The sequence below is a fragment of the Phodopus roborovskii genome, unplaced genomic scaffold (genome assembly GCF_943737965.1).
Source record: "Phodopus roborovskii unplaced genomic scaffold, PHOROB, whole genome shotgun sequence".
NCBI lineage: Eukaryota > Metazoa > Chordata > Mammalia > Rodentia > Cricetidae > Phodopus > Phodopus roborovskii.
In genome coordinates, this window is record NW_026126563.1 from 13,983,169 (window position 1) to 14,001,657 (window position 18,489).

An 18,489-nucleotide genomic window follows, 5' to 3' on the forward strand; every position below is an offset into this window, starting at 1 on the left:
GAGCAGGAAGGGCATATAAGAGGAAAACCGCAGAGCTTTGCATACAGTCAGGCAGGACACACAAGGGATCAGGATGTCCCCTGCAGTGAGGTGGTCAGCCAGGAGCACATCATGGCTGTGGATCTTTGGGGCAGCCCTAGGCCAGTGCCTGGGGTATGGCTCAGAGCAGCAGAGGGTAGCATTTCTTCAGCGTCCAGGTCAAAATCATCTGCAAGCAAATTACGTGGAACTCAGACCCAGTCAGGTAATGCCCCTTTTCAACTTCGTCTGGGGTGGGAAAATGTGTCCAGCTTGGTGTTGATTTTGAGTTAGGGTTGTTAAGGACTCAATGGGTGGGCTGTGGAAGGGCAGGCAGCCTCTGGATTGCAGTGAGTGGCAGGGTTTATTGCAGTGCTTGACAGATTGCTCTCCGGAGCTATTAACCACAAGTCCCGTAAACATCAGCCCACCGTGGAATGCCTGGACAATTGAGAGCTTGGGTGCTTGTGGAATATTGGTATACCACGGAACTCTTTAGGGACTAGCTCAAGCCTGGGACAAGGGTCTACTGCCTCTATAGGCTTATAAGTTTCACTTGAAGAAAATTTACCCCACAGAGTAAAACATGAGGAACAATAAGAGCTAAAGCTAAGAAAAGTGATCCAAGTTTGCACAGTGTCTCACGGACATGCTGTGATTTGCCAAGCACGAAATACTTGTGAGTGCTGTTCACTCTTTACATGCCCTGGCGGCTATCTGTATACTTATAGAGAAATATAGCCTGTGGCTTATCCACCTGGAAAGTGGATAAGGCATGATTTTATCATCTTTAATATAAAAGTTACTGGGAAAGTAGAACTTCACCACTCCTAAGTCTCCTTGTTGAAGTATGGGACACATTGGTTCCCATCTGGAGGAAATCTTCAGTAGACTTTTGAATACCTCTGTGAGGGTGTTTGCTTGCTTTGTGGAGGCATGAAATGCTTACAAGTGAGTCACATGACCCGGAACTTGGGCAGAGCATTTTTCCTGCTTGTAATTAAAAGTACATTAAGGCGGATGATTTTGTTTTGATCAAAGCAGGTTTAATTAATGCTTTTTTCCAAGCATTGGTGCCTTTAACTCATGAGACCTATTCGTTCATTTGAATAAGTTGTCCTTTACCAAATTATAATTATTTTGAGCAAGTGCTATGATGTAAGACACCACCAGTTAATACTGCGGCTGCTTTGGTGTAGACAGGGTCACTCCGTCCCCCACTGGATTTCATTCAGGTGTGTCTCCCAACTGAGCCACCAGCACAGAACATCCCTTTTGTGCTTTATTTTTCCTTTAGACGAGCTTGTTCACATATCCCTAATCACTTAAAAGAACATTATATTGGAAATTATGCTCTGCTGTTTGTATGGTCTGATAGCCATTGGTCTTTGGGTCCTGGCTGGAGATGAGAGGCCTCACCCTGGGTGGCACATGATCCCACCTTGTCCAGGTTCCTTTGTGGACATGGGCGGTGAGACTGGCCTGTTTATTTTGGGGTTTGCCATGACTGCCATTTTAGAGTCTTATGGATGCACATGCTGTTTAAGACCATCCATTGGATGGGTTGAGAGATTAATTCTTCTCGGTGCTTTAAAGGTGGGAATCTTGGGGACCAGAGCCACAAATGGGGAAATTTCCGGTGTTAAGCTGTGTGTTGATTGGCTCTGCCAAGATGAAGAGCACATCTGCCTATGTTCCTTTTTAAAAGCAGGCAGAACTTCACGTGATTTTAGTGGGCACCATAGGGATCAAATCACTTTTATAGTCATCTGCTGGAATGTTTGTTTTATTTTTGAGATAAGGTTTTACTCCATAGCACTGGCTACCCTGGAACTCATAGAGATCCCCGCCTGCCTCTCTTCCAAGGGCTAGGATTAAGGGCCTGTTGGAAAGATCTTAACAGAATCTTTTAAACAAGGCATACATCCATGGAAAAAAAAATATTAACTCTTGCTGGGCAGAGGTAACACACGCCTTTAATCCCAGCACTCAGAGGCAGAGGCAGATTCTCCTGGGCTGGGTCTCTGTATTCACAATGGACCAAATTCTTGTGAACAGTCTTATATGTGAGAACTCCACACCTGCCTTCTACCCAGACTCCCTACTGACCACTGGTTAGTGAGGGTCACAGAAATGATTCTAATAACTGTATGATTATTGAGTGGACTCCACTGAAGATTCTTTATGCCTACTCCAACCCCTCCCACTAGCCTGAACCCATACCTGGGGAGGGTGAGGTATCAGGGGGCTGCTGACCTTGGGTTGTTTGGCTTAACCCCAGTAAGGACTGGAGTCCTGATCCTCTGTTCTCCCACCCTTCCGCCTGCTCAATCCCTCCCAAACACCTGCTGTGTGGGGCTCAGGGCCACTTCTCAGTTCTCTGTTAGTTTCCATTCTGCTATCACAGAGACATTGCATGATCTTACCAAAAAGCAACCGAGGCAGCTGTGATTGATACCAGAGATCCACACAGCACTTGGAGAGAGGTTCTAAAAACCCAACTTTTTCTGTCAGAATTGTGATGGACTTTGGAAAATAATTCTTCTCTTTTCTTCATATTGATGAGACATTTCTGTTTGAAAAATAGGGTTGTCACCCTGGATACTATCGGGACAACAAAAGCTTACCAGCCGGAAGGTGTATTCCCTGCAATTGCAATGGACATTCAAATCGCTGCCAGGACGGTACGGGGATGTGCATTGTGAGTAGTACATGGTAGTTTGCTGCTGTTGGCAGAAACCTGTTCCTCGCCTTTCCGCTGAGATATCAGTGTTCCATCTCTCATCAAGCCCTAGACAGAAGTTGCTATGGCCATGAAGGAGGCTGAATCATCAGGCTGGATTAGGTGTTTTACACTCCACTTTTGCCTCCATTATAATGTGCACCCTCAGAAGAGAGTACCTGTCTGAACAGTTCTGAGAGACGTTTGTTATCTCTGTGTCATTGAGTGATGGCAATAGGTGGGACATGGGGCTTAACGCTTGCCTGGATATAAGAAGTCTGGGCTGTCACTCTGGGGCTCAGTTTTGTGGGGGCAGCATGGGTTTCAAGAGGGACTCTTGTGGCTTTCAGAGGAGCAGTAACTATTACAGGGGCCCGAGGATGGGACTCAGTGGGCGGAATGACTTTGCACTTGACCCGCCCCCACAGCTCCCATAAACCAGGCTGAATCCCAGATGCTAGTGTTAGAGGCAGGAAGACCCAAAGTTGTCTTAGTCAGCGTTCTACTGCTGAGAAGAGACACCATGACCACAGCAACTCTTACGAGAGACAACATTTAACTGGGGCTGGCTTACAGTCTCAGAGGCTTAGTCCCTTATCTTCATGGTGGGGGGCATGGGGGCGTGTAGGCGGGTGTGGGAGCAGCAGCTGACCGGTCTTCATCCTGAGCCATAAGCAGGTAGAGAGCAGCACTGACCTGGTGTGGGCTTGTGAAACCTCAAAGTCTACCCACAGTGACACACCTCCTCCAACAAGGCCACACCTCCTCCAACAAGGCCACGCCTTCCAAGCCTTCTTGAATAGTACTGCTCCTTGATGATGAAGCATTCAAATACATGGGCCTTTGGGGGCCATTCTTATTCAAATCACCCGCTTGAGGCCATCCTCAGATACATAAGATCTTGCCTGGAAAAAAAAATCTGGGAAGGGAGAGAGTTGGGCATTAGTGATAGAAGGAGGAGAAGAAAGGGGATGAAAGAAGAGGAAAAAATTAGAAAGAAGGGGATACTGAGAATGGCTTATGACTCATGCCTAGTCAGTCAAGTACAAACCCCCCATGGTTACAGGAGAGTAGGGTAAGGGCACTGCACCAAGGGGGTGTGCCCTCTCCGCTCCTTCACACAGGCTCCAGGCCTGCCAGCTACTCTTTCTCTTTCTTTGTTTCTTTTCTTTCTCTTTTTCTTCCTTTCTGTATTTCTTTCTTTTTTTGGTAATTCTTGATGACCATAGCTTGTATGCTAGAAGTGGGTCTTATCTTGGAATATCGTATCAAATTCTCTCAATAAAATCAGCTTGTTTCTAGGCATGGTAACCCAGGCCTTTCGTTCCAGCACCTGGGAAGCAGAGGCAGGCAGAAGCCAGCCTGGTCTCCATAGCAGCTTCCTACTTAAGAAGGCCCTACAGGAGAGTTCATCTCAAATACCAAGTTTTAAAAATAGTTTGTTAAGTAATTTTCATCCCAAAAGAGCCTTTAAATTCATTTCTTTACTTTTAACTGGTCTTCATTCTTCTGTTCCATCTGAGTTTTCCTCATTTGATAGCCAGCCCCCCTCCCCCCTCCTGGTGAAGGCAAGGACTCTGCTGCTGTGGGCTTATTGTGTGCTGTGGCTAGCCACCACCTGCAGAGGTCCTGGGCTGTGCTGGGCCTGTCTCCTGGGCTCTGCCTACCTTCTCTGCGAGCTGGGGCAGGCCAGAACAGGAAAATGCTGGAGGGACCGCCGGATGGAATATTTTGTTGGGTTCTAACCTTATAAGCTCAAAAAGAGTAAAAGACACCAATGGGTTGTCTCCCAGCCCATTTGTATTCCTGGACAAAGGTCTCTGCTCCATACTGTCTGTGACACAGCTGCTGCTCCCATCACCTGTGACTGTTTATCTTACCGCAGGACCGATGCTAGATGTTGTCTACCAGAGAACAAAGGGAATTTTCTCTAGATTCTATATACTGCATGGAAGGATAACTTGTGGGAGTCATACTTCGCTTTTCAGTCAAACAATGAAAAATGTTGGATTCATTTGCTTGTCTCTAAGGCCACTGTGGCTCCTCAAGGCCGGAAGCCTGAGACATTGCTGTGGTCCTGAGATCCCTGCTGAGTTCAGAGCCACCAGATACAAGCCTTCCTCTCAAGAACCTGCTTTACACCTGTGTGCACACCCATGCTACCACACGCGTGTACATACCCACACCCACCCTAGCCATCCACATATGGGGCAACAATCATGAGGCAGAGAGAACCAATGGAGCATGGCATGGGCTATTGAAACCCTTAAGTCCACCCCCAAGTAACAAGTAACACACCTCCTTCAACAAGGCCACATCTCCTAATCCTTCCCAGAAATCTCTACCAACTGAGGGCCAATTATTCAAATCTATGAGCCTATGGGGGCATTCTCATTCAAATCACCACACTACCTAACCATGTTTTATAATTTTTAGTTCCTTAATGATTCCTAAAGGATGGATTTGTTTCACTGGGAGTCCTTTCCATTGGAGACAAGCCCCATCCTCTTGTGTTTTATTTTTCCTAACATAACTTCAGGATTTATGTATAAGTCTCCACATCCATTATCTTTCCCTGCTCAAGCACCGTGGTGGCATATAGAGGTCAAAATATACGAGCAACTCTCAGAGCTCAACCACATTCCAGGTCATTTCGTTAGCACAAGGAATCTCTTAGTTACCAAATGTCTGTGTAGCACAGGGAACTTCCCTCAGTGTGTGTGTGTGTGTGTGTGTGTGTGTCTGTGTCTGTGTCTGTCTGTCTGTCTGCCTGTCTGCCTGTCTTCCTATGTCTCTGTGTGTCTATGTCTGTGTGTGTCTGTGTTTATGTGTGTGTGTCTCTGTTTGTCTATGTCTGTGTGTGTGTGTGTGTCTGTCTGTGTCTCTCTGTGTATGTCTATGTCTGTGTCTGTCTGTGTGTGTGAGTGTATCTGTTTGTGTGTATGTATATGTGTCTGTGTGTATGTGTCTTGTGTGTGTGTCTTGTGTGTGTGTGTGAGAGACTGTGTGTGTGTGTGTGGTGTGTGTGTGTGTAAAGCATGTTCTACATATTCCTTTCAGCCTGCCATCAGGCTGATCACTGGTGACACTGGAGTGCCTTCCATTAGACATTGACTTTGACATGAATGCTTAGACGATTTCTTTCTTGGGTTTGTTTGTTTGCTTTTGAGGTACAGTTTCTCAGTATATCCTTGGCTGTCCTGGAACTCACTGTGTAGATCAGGCTGGCCTTGAACTCACAGAGATCCACCTGTTTCTGCCTCCTGAGTGCTGGGTTTAAAGGAGTGCACCACCACTACTGTCTGTCTAGACACAATTTCTTAATTCTCTGGAACTTGAGATAGAAGGGACTTCTAATATTATGTGACTTTCTATTCTTTTCACAAATTCCACATATTAAAACCCTTCAGTATACCACAGTGAGTTATGGAGTGAATGAGGCTAGCTTCCAGGGAGGAGGAGAAGCCGCACTTCCCAAAGAGCCAGCACATTTTTAGTTTTGTTCTTGCTTGCCTGTTTGAGACAGGGTCTCATTATGTAGCCTTGGCTGGCCAGTAACTCTCAGAAATCTGCTTGCTCCTCCAGCCTGCCCTCTGCTTTTTAAAATGCTCTTAACAGCATTGCTAAGTGGCACTCTTCAAATGGCACATTTTAGGAAAACTGTGGTTATACATAGTCATATGTCAGTAAAATTGATATAGGAAGGAATATAACTTGGACAAATAAAGGAACTTGCCCAAGATGCCACAGCTATGAAATGATACTGCTGTGGCATAGGAACCTAGATGGTCTTTCTCTTCTGTAGTTAATGAAGTGTGTGTGTGTGTGTGTGTGTGTGTGTGTGTGTGTGTGTGTGTAGCTGGAGGATAACACTAGTGTCCTTCCTAAGTGCCCTCCATTCCATTTGTTTGTTTGTTTGTTTGTTTGTTTGTTTGAGACAGGGTCTCTCAGTGGCCTGGAGCTTGCCTAGCAGGTTAGTTAGTAAACCACAGAGATCTACCGGTTCCCATCTCCCCCAATCCTGGGATTACAAGCCTGCTCACTATTGCCAGCTTTTAAAACATGGCTTGCAGGGAGCAAACTCAGGTCCTTGTGCATGCAAGGCAAGTAATTTACACAGACTGAGCTATCATTCCAGCCTTGCAGTATTTTTGTGTGGTACCAACATCAATTAGATAGGAACACACACACACACACACACACACACACACACACACACACACACACACACAATGCAGCCAGAGGACTTGAGTTATAATTGTGAGGTTAGGCTAGAGATGTGTGTAGTTCAGCTCTGCCACGCTCACTGGCATATGTGAAGTTCCCGGTTTACTCACAAGCACTGGAAAAGATGCACACACGGCTAATGACATAAAAGTGGCCCAGGCGGCAGACAGCTGACTCTTTGTCCCTTTCATCTGTCCCCAGAACTGTCAGCACAACACAGCTGGGAAACACTGTGAGCTGTGCAAGGAAGGCCACTATGGAAACGCCATCCATGGATCCTGTAGGGTGTGTCCCTGCCCTCACACCGACAGGTACAGTAGACACTCCCAGGTGACAGTGTGTACTCAGGCAGTCACACAGACCCGAGAGTGATGAGGAGACAGAAGGTCAAAGAGAAATAGCTGCTAAAGGGTTGTGAATTGTCTTGAAGTGATGACAATGTTCTACAACTAGCCACGGTGGTGGTCGAACAAATCCTCGGCTACACAGAGCCATTGAATTTCATTTTGGTTGTGAGCCTAGCCTTTAACGAACAGACAGACACAAGTACAAGGGGGAAAAAAAATCAACAAACAGAAACAGTCTTTTAAAATCGTTCCTTTTTGCCCTTTTCCTTTTCTTCTTTGCTGCTCAGTCTGTGATTAACAAATTTCCTGGGCACCCATTATGGGGCCAGGTCTCAGCTTGGCTTTGTACTAGGGAAACTGACACACAGTAAAGATGGCAGAATCTGATGTCCTGGGGCTTTACCTGGAGTGGGGCTGGGAAAGAAAGGGTCATCACAACTCCGTAAGGATGCAGAGATAAGGATGAAGGAGCATATGGGCTAGACGGGGGCTGTGTGATTGACATGCGTGGCTGTATTAGACAGAGAAGCATGGTTGGTTAGCAGAGGCATGAGTGATTAAGTGAGGGAGCTGGCCCAGCATCTTGGTCCCAGAAGGGACAGCCTTGTAGGGTCTGGCCCTGCCTGATACCAGCAGGTCCTGTGGAAACTCACAAATCACAGTTTGTAATCTGGCAGTTGCACAGAACTGAGAGCAGATGGGGAGAAGGGGCGGGGTGTAAAAGAGACGTGTTCAAAGAGAGGCAGGAGGGGCTGATGTGCCCTGAGAGAAAGTGATCCTTATTTGGATGCACAACCTTCCAGTCACTGGGTTGGAGTTTCGTGAAAGAGAAAGGGTTTATTCTTGAGGCAGCACAGACACAGGGTGTGTAACAAGCCTCAGACCCACCTCCCAGAGAGCAGGGTTCAGGACCGTTCATGGAGAAAGGAAGAAAGGTTCCTTCAGACATGCGGCAGGGTGAGATGTGATGAGGAGACATTTCCCGGTCATCTGTGTGGATGGTTGAACTTCCTAAGATGCAGATTTACGAAGTGACAGCTTTGGCCTGATCTGAAGGCTGGGATTTTCTGTCCCTTGATGTCAACGATGTCCCCCACTGGACATTTGCACAGGTCCAACAGAAGCAGCTTTCAAGCCCTGAAAATTCAATGGATAATCATTAAGACCCATGAATCAGGGGTGTTACCTGCAGCCAAGCTCACAGGAGTCTTATAATGCCACTCACCCGGTGAGTGCAGTGGTGGCGCACACCTTTAATCACAGCACTCAGGAGGCAGAGGCAGGTGGATCTCTGTGAGTCTACAAGAGCTAGTTCCAGGACAGGCTCCAAAACAAACAAACAAACAAAAAAATGCCACTCACCCTCACGGGCTCCACAGTAGTATTTTTTTTTTTTTTTTTTTTTTTTTTTTTTGTGGGGATGGTTTCAAGACATGGTTTCTCTGTGCAACAACTCTAGCTGCTCTGGAACTTGCTCTGTAGATAGGGCTGACCTTAGACTCACAGAGATCCACCTGGTCCTGCTGCCCAAGTTCTGCCTTTAAAGGTGTGCACCACTACGGCCAACATATTTTATTTATTTATTTATTTAATTAATTAATTAATATTAATTAATTTATTTATTTTTGAGGAAACAAAAGCAAGTGAAGCGAGAGGGATTCTTCAGGTTTTCTCTCAGAGCCAAGAGGGCTGGAGATGCAGCTGAAGGGTCCAACCAGGACTCAGATTGTATGACCCTTGAAGACCCTAGCCAAGCATCTGGGTTAACTCCCTGTGATGAAACCATTTGAGGGAGTTCTGAGCCCTTGAGTGACACAATGGTAGCTGTCATTCAGGCCGAGTGTGACTGATAGGTGGCAGGTGGGACAGTCACCATTTCTTCTAGTGTTCTTTGGGCCTGGAGCATTGTTATATTCTTGTTCATTGTGACATGTTCACCCCAGAAAGAGTGACATAATAGCTAACTAAGTAAAGTAGAAATGGGCTTAAAAATCAAGAAACTGCACCTATACAACACAGGCTCAGAAATAAGGGCAGAACGCAAAGCCAGCGATAGTAGCCCGAGGTCAGATGAACTGACCACATCTTTCCTTCTCTCGAAGTGACAAGCCTGAGGGCTGCTTCTCTGGAGATCCCCCTGTCTGAAATGCCTGCCTTTTTGGCAAATGTTTCTGTCCCACCCATCTATCATAGTGCCTTGCTTTCCTATCTGTGTTTGATTCCCATTCAGCCTGCCCTGTCGTGTGTCGTTATTTGTGCAGTGATCTATCACTCCATGCCTGCCCAGACTTGCACAGACAGAGGCTGGCAGAAGAATAAAACAGCAAGATTTCCATCAGTGTGCTCAGGAGGTTTCCATTCGGGGTTAAAGCATATAGCTATCAGCAAATCCAGCTCCCAGAGACATGGGTCTGGGATGCACACAGACCTTCGGGTCTATCATTACAGCTGTTTTACACTCTTCCTCCATCAGTAGAAACACCACTGGGAGACTGCATCGGGTCCCTTAGGAGGGAGGTTCTACATCCATCCTGCCCAACAAGGGAGGCTTCCTGAGCATAACCTCTCCTACGAGCCTGTCCCCTTAGATGTGTGTCAGAGTAAGGCTCCATAAATATGGACACTTTGCCAGTTCACATGGCTTCTTTGTTTGGGAGCAAAAGATTTTCTGAAATATATATCACTTTTGAGCTAAAAGGAAAGGAATTGAAATTTCAGGACTTGATTAGACAACAACGTAAAGCCACCAGTAAGGGTACACAGAAAGCCTGAGGGATTGGGGGAGACTCTGTACTTCTCTCTGGGGCTTCCAAGGCCTGGCCTGTCTGCCAAGAGTGGGCTCTGCATAGAAGAAACTGGCATAAACAAGGAGGCAAGATCTTTTAAAGAGAATCAGAACTTGATATTCTCTTTCCTGCCTGGACATGCAGCCCTTCCTTGTTATTCCTGGAGAAATGTTGTAATCATCTCTTCCAGACCGAGTTGCTGTGTCTGTCTCCAGGGAAGGAATGCATTTATCTAAGCCAGAACGAAAATGCATGTCTGCATCCATCTCATTTGTCCAGCATCGGCTGAAGCCAAACAGTTCTCCCCACACAACTTTCCTCACTCAAAATCTTCCTCGCGATGGGTTTCCATTCTTGCTCTGTGGGAGCTTGTCTTTGTGACAGCGAGCACGGGGCCCGTGGGATTCTGTTTTCACTGAGGCCTTCTTTCCTGTCTTCCTTTAAGTTTTGCCACTGGCTGTACTGTGGACGGAGGAAATGTGAGGTGTGCCTGCAAACCTGGATACGCAGGAACTCAGTGTGAGAGGTAGGTTTCTCCCTGCGCCTGTGCCCTTTGCCCATGATCCTCCTTTCCCAAAACCTGCAGGTGGGGTGTGTGTTGGACAGGCTGGTTTTGGGCTGGTGTCTCACTGAGGGCTAGAAAGATTTTGGGAAAAATATAAGACTGCTCCCTCAACAGGTCATTAACATCCTTCTCTCTCGCGCCCATCTTTAGAAGTCTGAGGATGAGGTGCACACACCACACAAGCACACATGCACACAGACTTGTATGCTCCCAGCATATGCCACTGTGGACCCCAGGCTCCATCCTCAACCCTACAGGCCCTTCCCCATCTCTACACATCTCTCTTCCTCCCAGCACACCCCTAGCATCCCTATCCTCAGTCAATACCCTTACACACTCGTCCTTTCCCATACCCTTATGCATTCTTTATGTAGCCCGCATCTTCCAAGGTCTGTATGCCACTTCCCCTACATTCTTAAATACTGTTCTCCAAAATATCTGTTCATTCCCATAGAGGCTCATTGCTGCATATGCCCACACCCAAGTATATACATCTCTATATAGCCCTATCCCCAACAATATTCTTATATATATAATATATGTATATTATATATATAACTTTAATTATAATTTTACCTACACACATAATCCATACAAAGATGCACACCCTCACACAGAGACAGAGAGAGGGGGGAGAGAGGGAGAGAGAGAAAGAGAGAGAGAGAGATACTCGTGGTATATTTGGAACACTCAGGAAACCCTGTTCATTTCCTAGCCCCTGGTGCCTATCATGACACTGCTCATATTAGACGTGTTTAATAATGCTCATGAAACAAAAATGCTATAATAATAAGGGTTGTGGGAGGGTAAATGTCCTAGAGACACACTTCTGTTATTCATGGACAGCTTGTCTTCAGTAGCTTCTGTGTGCTGTGTAGGTTGAATAAGGCAAAAGTGGACCCACGTTCTAATAACCTAACATTCCACCTCTCAATAATCCAAGGGCCATGTTACATGAAATACACAAAGTATCTGGTTGCCCTCCAGATCTACACTCAGTGTGAAGTGTTTGTGCTAGGAGTGCATGGGACACTAGTCCCAAAACCAATGGGGCGGAGTTAGGTTGCATCTGAAGGGCCAACCAACCAGCCTTGGAGATGAAGGGATGGGAGAGTCAAATATATGGAGATGGGAAGGCTGTGTGGGCAGAGAAGGGGCGCTGGGAAGGTCCTCCGGGTTTTGTGACTTTAAAGTTTGGAGTGTTCATTTGGGAGAGGCTTTTCCTGATTTTAGTCTCCTTGTGGTTCCGTACAAACAACAAAGTCAAGACAGCAACAGACTTGATGAGGTGTCTGTTTATTTGGCAACTGATTTGAAGAGACATTTTTTTTTAATTAACAATTCTTCTCTCAGCATATGCTACACTTGATGTCTCAAAATAAATCATTGTTTCTTAATTAAAAACATCTTTTCACAAGGGCCAGGTGGATAGCAACATTTTTATTTATTACACATGATTGCACACCTAGGCATCATTCATGGCACTGTTTGTTAAACCTGGAATGACAAATAAGAAAGTCAAGGGTGAGAAGTAGGAATATACTATATAGGGACATCTAGTTGAACTTGGGATGGGTGGCCCGCCTATGGTAGGTGCAAAAAGGCTTCTAACTCCTCCCATGTTCCCTCAGCCACACAGAGCCATGGGCAGGTCTGTTCTTTGCTCTTTATTCCTGTACTAATGTCATCCAGGAAAGCAAGAAGCATGTGCCAATCACTGTGTTTAGCTGTGAAAGGAAAATAAGAGAGCCAATTTCTTGTAACCAGTAATGTGTGCTTTGTAAGAATACTGAAGAACTAAATGCTCCAGTTCTTTGTGTAACCTTATAAAGGGTATGTTGTATTTGATCTTTTCTCCAGAAACTTTAGACATAGGTGAGAAATGAGAATGAAGTATTTTAGGGCACAGATCTTCTGCAGAATAGATGATCACGGGGCTGCTCAGTATGTAATGCCTCAGTCCTATCATTTTCCCACCCTGCTTAGTAGGTTTGGATAAGCCACTTCACCTTATTAATAGGGAAGAGTATGTGAGTGTCTGCCTTCCTGTCTACTTTCTGAAATGTAGTAATTACCAATGATACTGATTATAAAATGAACATTGCACCCCACCTTATAATCATGGGTACGTTTTAGTGAGTGCCTGTATGTGAAGGCTAATGAATCCTTTACTAACATAATTTATATCCATTGAGCAAGGTGGTGTCATTCGTTTTTCATTAATCCATCCATCCATCCACCCACCCATTCACCCACCCACCCACCCACCCACCCATCCATCCATCCATCCATTCACTCACTTATCCATCCATCCACCCATCCATCCACTTACTCATCCACCCACCCACCCATCCATCTACCCATTCATCCATCCACCCACCCACCCACCCATCCATCCATCCACCCACTCACTCACCCATCCATCCATCCATCCACCCATCCATTCATCCATCCACCCACTCACTCACCCATCCATCCATCCACTCACTCATCCATCCACCCACCCACCCATCCATCCTCTTACTCATCCATCCACCCACCCATCCATTCATCCATATATCAGATAACTTATTTGTCTCCTGGTATGTGTCAGCAGCACTGTGGGTCCTAGATATATAGCAATGAGCAAACCCTCAATGTCTTTATGGAACTTAGCATTTTCCTGAGGATATCTGATGGACAACTGAAACTCAAAGGACTATGGCAGCCCAAGACTGCAGCACAAGTGGGCACAGGCAGGGTCCAGCCAGCTGTTTCTGACCCAGCATCTCTATTCCCTTCCGATATCACCAGGGTACCTTTGGGAACATATGCTGAAAATGACTTGGTTGTTATTATTATTATTAAAGACTTAAACTTTGGAGAAAGGGTTGACATATTTCCTCATGTCTATCCTCTCTATTACATTAACATACCATATACCAATTTACTGAAAATTCAGGGTTTATGTGGGAGATGGAACCAAAAATTCAGGCTCCCTCATATGGGGAAATATTGATAAATAGAAATATTTCAATTTACTTCATAATATTAGAAACTTAACATGTTTTTTTTTTCTTACTTACTGAATTTAAGCATCAAGGAATATGGCCTTTAAACTTTGAGGTTTGGGCTTGACTTCTTACTATGTTATCTAGAATAACAGTGGCTCATGGCCAGAGGCAGCGCTGTGACCCCTGTCAGTAACATCACCTTTGTATATACTCCACTGCGGTGATTAGTGTGAATATAGATTGCATGAGCTTGAAATCACTCAGCAGGAAATACAGAACTTCATGTAAAGGTGTGAGACTCCTGGTTTTATTTCACAATATCTATGTGATGTCTTCAGGAGCATAATTCAATAACATCCAGCCCACTCTGACTTCTGTGTTGATCAAACCATGTTTTTATTCCTCTGCCATTCAGCTACTGAGCAGTCAGTAGCAGGGGTAGATGGCAGCTGAAGGAGCAATCCTTGTTTGTCTCTTACCCTTAGTATCCTCATTTATGGGATAAAATAAACATTCCCTTTGAGAAGTGTTCATCCTGGCCAGCCTGGGTCACCTTTCCTATTATCCAGCTATGTTGTCTCAAATAGGAAAATATGGTAGATAAATGACTGTTATTTGGGTGTTTCTTAGTCTTTCCATATTTTGGGCAGGTGTGCACCCGGCTATTTTGGAAATCCCCAGAAATTTGGTGGTAGCTGCCAACCATGCAACTGTAACAGCAATGGCCAGTTAGGCACTTGTGACCCTCTAACTGGAGGTAAGTTCAGGCACATCCCCCTGACCTCAATCTTAAAGCTTCTATGAGACAACAGTCTAACAAGCATAGCACAGAACTCTAGCTCACAAATTGCCTTCCCTTGGCAGTCCTGGGAATGCTTGGGTAATAGTTATGGCTTTGAGAACAATTACTTCAATTAGTTGTGGGTTTTGTTTGTTTGTTTTTGTTTTTTTTTAAGTAAATTGTTTAAAACCCCAACGAGCTATAGATCAGAAAACTCCAGACCCACTTTGGGGATTTTACTAGATGTCCCTGGGACACTGTAGTTTTTAACAAATTTATTTTAAAGTTATGCATGTGTGTCTGAGAGTATGGACACATGAGGGCCAGTAAGGTGAGAGGCACAGAAGCCCTTGGAGCTGGAGGCACAGTTAGGACACCTGATGTGGGTGCTGGGACTTGAACTGGGGTCCTTGACAAAAAATAGCTTTTTACCACTGAGCTCTCTCTCTAGTCCACTCTATAGTTATTTTTAGATCAGCTCTCTTTTTTTTATCAACCTGAAGAAATTATTCTTCCTCTCTTATCTATACAAGTTCTGGGATGTGTTAAAGTCAGAAGTGTGGGTATTATATACTGTGTGAAACATAATTTGTCATAGTTTTTATGAAGTCATTCAGAAAAACTTGGAACAAAACAGAAGGGTATTTGCTTCTTTCATGCAAAATGCCGAAAAGCTGTGTTAGGAAAGTGGCGACTTAGGTGAACTCTCTCATCTTATAGTCATGGGCAAGTTGAAGAACTAAGCCTGGAATGTGCGGGTATAGTCCATGAAGCAACTGCCCCCAAAGTAAGACAGAGCAAATGATTGACAGTTGTTAGATTGGGCAGGCACTCAGAAGTTCAAGTCTGGCCTGGGCAGCTTAGAGAGACAAGGTACTGGAGATGCCTCAGTGATTACGAGTGCTGGCTACTCTTCCAAAGGACTGGGGTTCAATACCACCCTGCATATCAGAAAGCTCAGAGGATCCAGGCCTTTCTTCTGGCATTCACAGGTATCTGCATTGATAAGGCATGATGTGCATGCTTGAAAGCACACAGACAGACACACACATACTCTCTCTCTCTCTCTCTCTCTCTCTCTCTCTCTCTCTCTCTCAAAACAAATCCTAAAAACAGAAATAACTAAAGTAGCAAGAGGACTGAAGATGTTTCTGGATGGTAGAGTAGTTGTCTGCCATGTGTGAGATCCCCAGTTGAATCACCACCAAAAGAGAAAAAGGGAAGTAAGACATGCCATTCCCAAGAAATGCCCTTCTCAGAAAAGAAACCTGTAATTTATAATGGAGGCCACCGAGGAAGCTCATGCTCTTGGTAATGCATGGTGACAGTGGAAAGTGGAAGTCAGTGGTGCTTTTGTGACCGGGTGACTAAAACCCTCCAAAATGGGCGTTTCTGAAACCAAGTTGTAATGCAGATAAGGACAAGTCATGTAAAAATGTCCTTTTCCCTCTCGGTTTTAGACTGTGTAAGCCAAGAGCCCAGAGATGGCAGTCCTGCAGAAGAATGCAATGGTAAGAAAGGAGAACCCTCCCTGCCCTTTCCAAACTGTGTCTCATTTAGGACCTGTGAGTGCTGTGCTGGGATGGGCACTTTATAGTTGGGAAAACAAAACAAGAGGACAGGTAAGGACAATATTGGCTCAAATCCTGCCCCCTCCCCCATCGACTCTTAGCTGTCTACCACCAACCTCTCCAAGTCTCCGCTTACATATAGAAAGGACACAGCATGCCTACCTCATACAACTTCTGGGGACTTTGTGCGGATGTCACATTACTTAACATAGCATCTAACCATCCGTGTATGGTAGCACATGTCTATCATCTCATCGCTGGGGATGCTGAGGCAGGGGGATTGCTGACTTGAGGGAGCTTGGGCTACTTAGTGAAACCCATCCTCAAAAATAATCAACAAAAATAGTCACTAGCAGATCCCCCATAACCTAATAGTGATCGCTATTATTTTCCCCACGCACGAAATAAGCAACAAGCTGCTAAGAGTCACTATTTCTGGTAAAAATGCTCTCACACCTCCAGCTCTTACTTCTTCGGAGTGCACATCCCTCCCTGAGCTATCTAGTGCTGTGACTGCTACCTGGGATGATCTGTGTCTGAAGGCACAGGCTACGCAGCCCTAGTGTTATCTGTAACTTTTCTGGGCTCTAGCCTACAGCATATTCAGCTTTTACTGTGGCCCCTGCAGACTGTGACAGCTGTGTGATGACTCTCTTGAATGACTTGGCCACCATGGGTGAGGAACTCCGCCTTGTGAAGTCAAAGCTGCAAGGCCTGAGTGTGAGCACTGGTATTCTAGAACAGATCCGGCACATGGAGACACAGGCCAAGGATCTGAGGGTAAGCCTTTAGTGGGGATCCAGGCTGGTCGCTTAGTGAATGTGGCTGTGCCTTGCTCTCTACTGGGGAATCCGTTCTCTATGGAAACCCAAGCCTGCAGATGCTCGCATCCCTAATACGGCATGCCTCATGCTTTCTTAAGGCCCCTCTGGCTTGTAAACTTTACATCATCTCTAGCTTACTTATAATGATAAACAAGAATAAATTCCATCCAAATAACCATTCTACTGCATTGTTTGAGGAATGATGAGGAAAGAATCACTACATGTTCAGTATAAATGCTTTCTTTTTTCCCCAAAATTTTTGGACCCAGTGGAATCCATGGACACAGAACCACGGGAGTGGAGAGCTGACTGTAGATTGTGTATGCGTGACTGCTCCTCGAATGGGAGTCGGGCCACTCAAGGGGTTTTTATCCCCATGATACAAACGAAGGGTCCATTTTCAGCAGTGAGAAGTGCTCCCTGACACACAGGTTTGACACTTGTGAATGTGAGTTCCTTGCTCACAGAACACTCCTGAGCCCTACCTTGCTCATAAAATGTTCAGCTCCACATCTTACTCAAAGCAAGTATAATTCCTCTTATAATGGTTGCTAAAATTTCCTAGAGAAGTGATGTGAGCCTAGGTGATCCTTAGGTGGCCTTTCTTTTAATAATAAGTATTTTGAATTTGTACAACAAGTAGTAGAGTCATTAGCTCATTTATTTCTTCATGAATAAAGAGTTAGTCGTGGGCCCCTTTCAGATAATGGCTCCCTTTCACCTAAATGACCAAATGTACTCACTCCAAATGGTTCAGAAGTCCTTTCCTGTTCCCTTAAGATCTGTAAAATCTTCAGTGTACCCTCTTGCCATTCTCAATTTTTACCTTATCTCTTTTTCTTGATGATCAACTTCATTGATTTTTTTTCTATTTTATTGATTTTTCTGTTTTCAATTTTTCTGATTTTTACATTTTATTGTTCAAGGCATTAATATTTATTATTATTATTTTTGATATTTTAGTAATTATCTGAGAATTTCTTACAGTGTATTCTGACCATGTTCATCCTCTTAACTCCTCCCAGGGCAACCCCCACCTCACCATGTCCCATAACTTTTTTGTTAAAAAAAAAAAAAAAAAAAAAAAAAAAAAGCAACAACCAGCCAGTTGACTTCAGTATGTGTTTACTTCTGAGATGTGATGAGGCCACAGGGCCTGAGTCAATCTCTCTCAAGTAATACTGCGGGTTACTCTCCGCATTAATGAAGGCTGAACACACAACCTTGAAACTGCCCAATGCTCCTTGTTGGCAAAAGGAGAAAAAAGGCAGGCCACGGGAGCCCTAGTTTTCTGACCAGGGCCAACACAAGCCCGGAAGCCTGGATCTGTGCTGGGCAATGACATCCCCAACATCATCACAGTGAAGCCTGGATCCGTGCTGGACCATGACATCCCCAACATCATCACAGTGAAGCCTGGATCCGTGCTGGACAATGAAAACCCCAACATCATCACAGAGTGCGAGTTCTGAACTGTTAATGTATGGCCTGGCTTTAGACTCAGGAATCAGGGTTTCACGGTGATAGCTTTGAGATCACTAGAGATGACAGAGGGGTTGTCAGAGAAGGAGAAAGCCCCAATGATTGATTGTGTCTGCAAATGTTCAACAGACACATAAGAGATGAGGGCACTTGAGAGACAGTCTGAAAATTTC

The 18,489-nt window shown here is 45.1% G+C and overlaps 1 protein-coding gene across 1 annotated transcript in view; it reads left to right on the plus strand.

The window, feature by feature from the left end:
* Nucleotides 1-18,489, plus strand: part of Lama3 (laminin subunit alpha 3) — a 197,625-nt gene that overhangs the window by 125,623 nt on the left and 53,513 nt on the right. Inside the window, exons 41-46 of the mRNA XM_051202047.1 lie at nucleotides 2,606-2,719; nucleotides 7,169-7,278; nucleotides 10,546-10,626; nucleotides 14,309-14,415; nucleotides 15,900-15,950; nucleotides 16,639-16,790. Of these exons, the coding sequence (XP_051058004.1) occupies nucleotides 2,606-2,719; nucleotides 7,169-7,278; nucleotides 10,546-10,626; nucleotides 14,309-14,415; nucleotides 15,900-15,950; nucleotides 16,639-16,790 (615 nt within the window). The remainder of the gene's footprint in view (nucleotides 1-2,605; nucleotides 2,720-7,168; nucleotides 7,279-10,545; nucleotides 10,627-14,308; nucleotides 14,416-15,899; nucleotides 15,951-16,638; nucleotides 16,791-18,489) is intronic.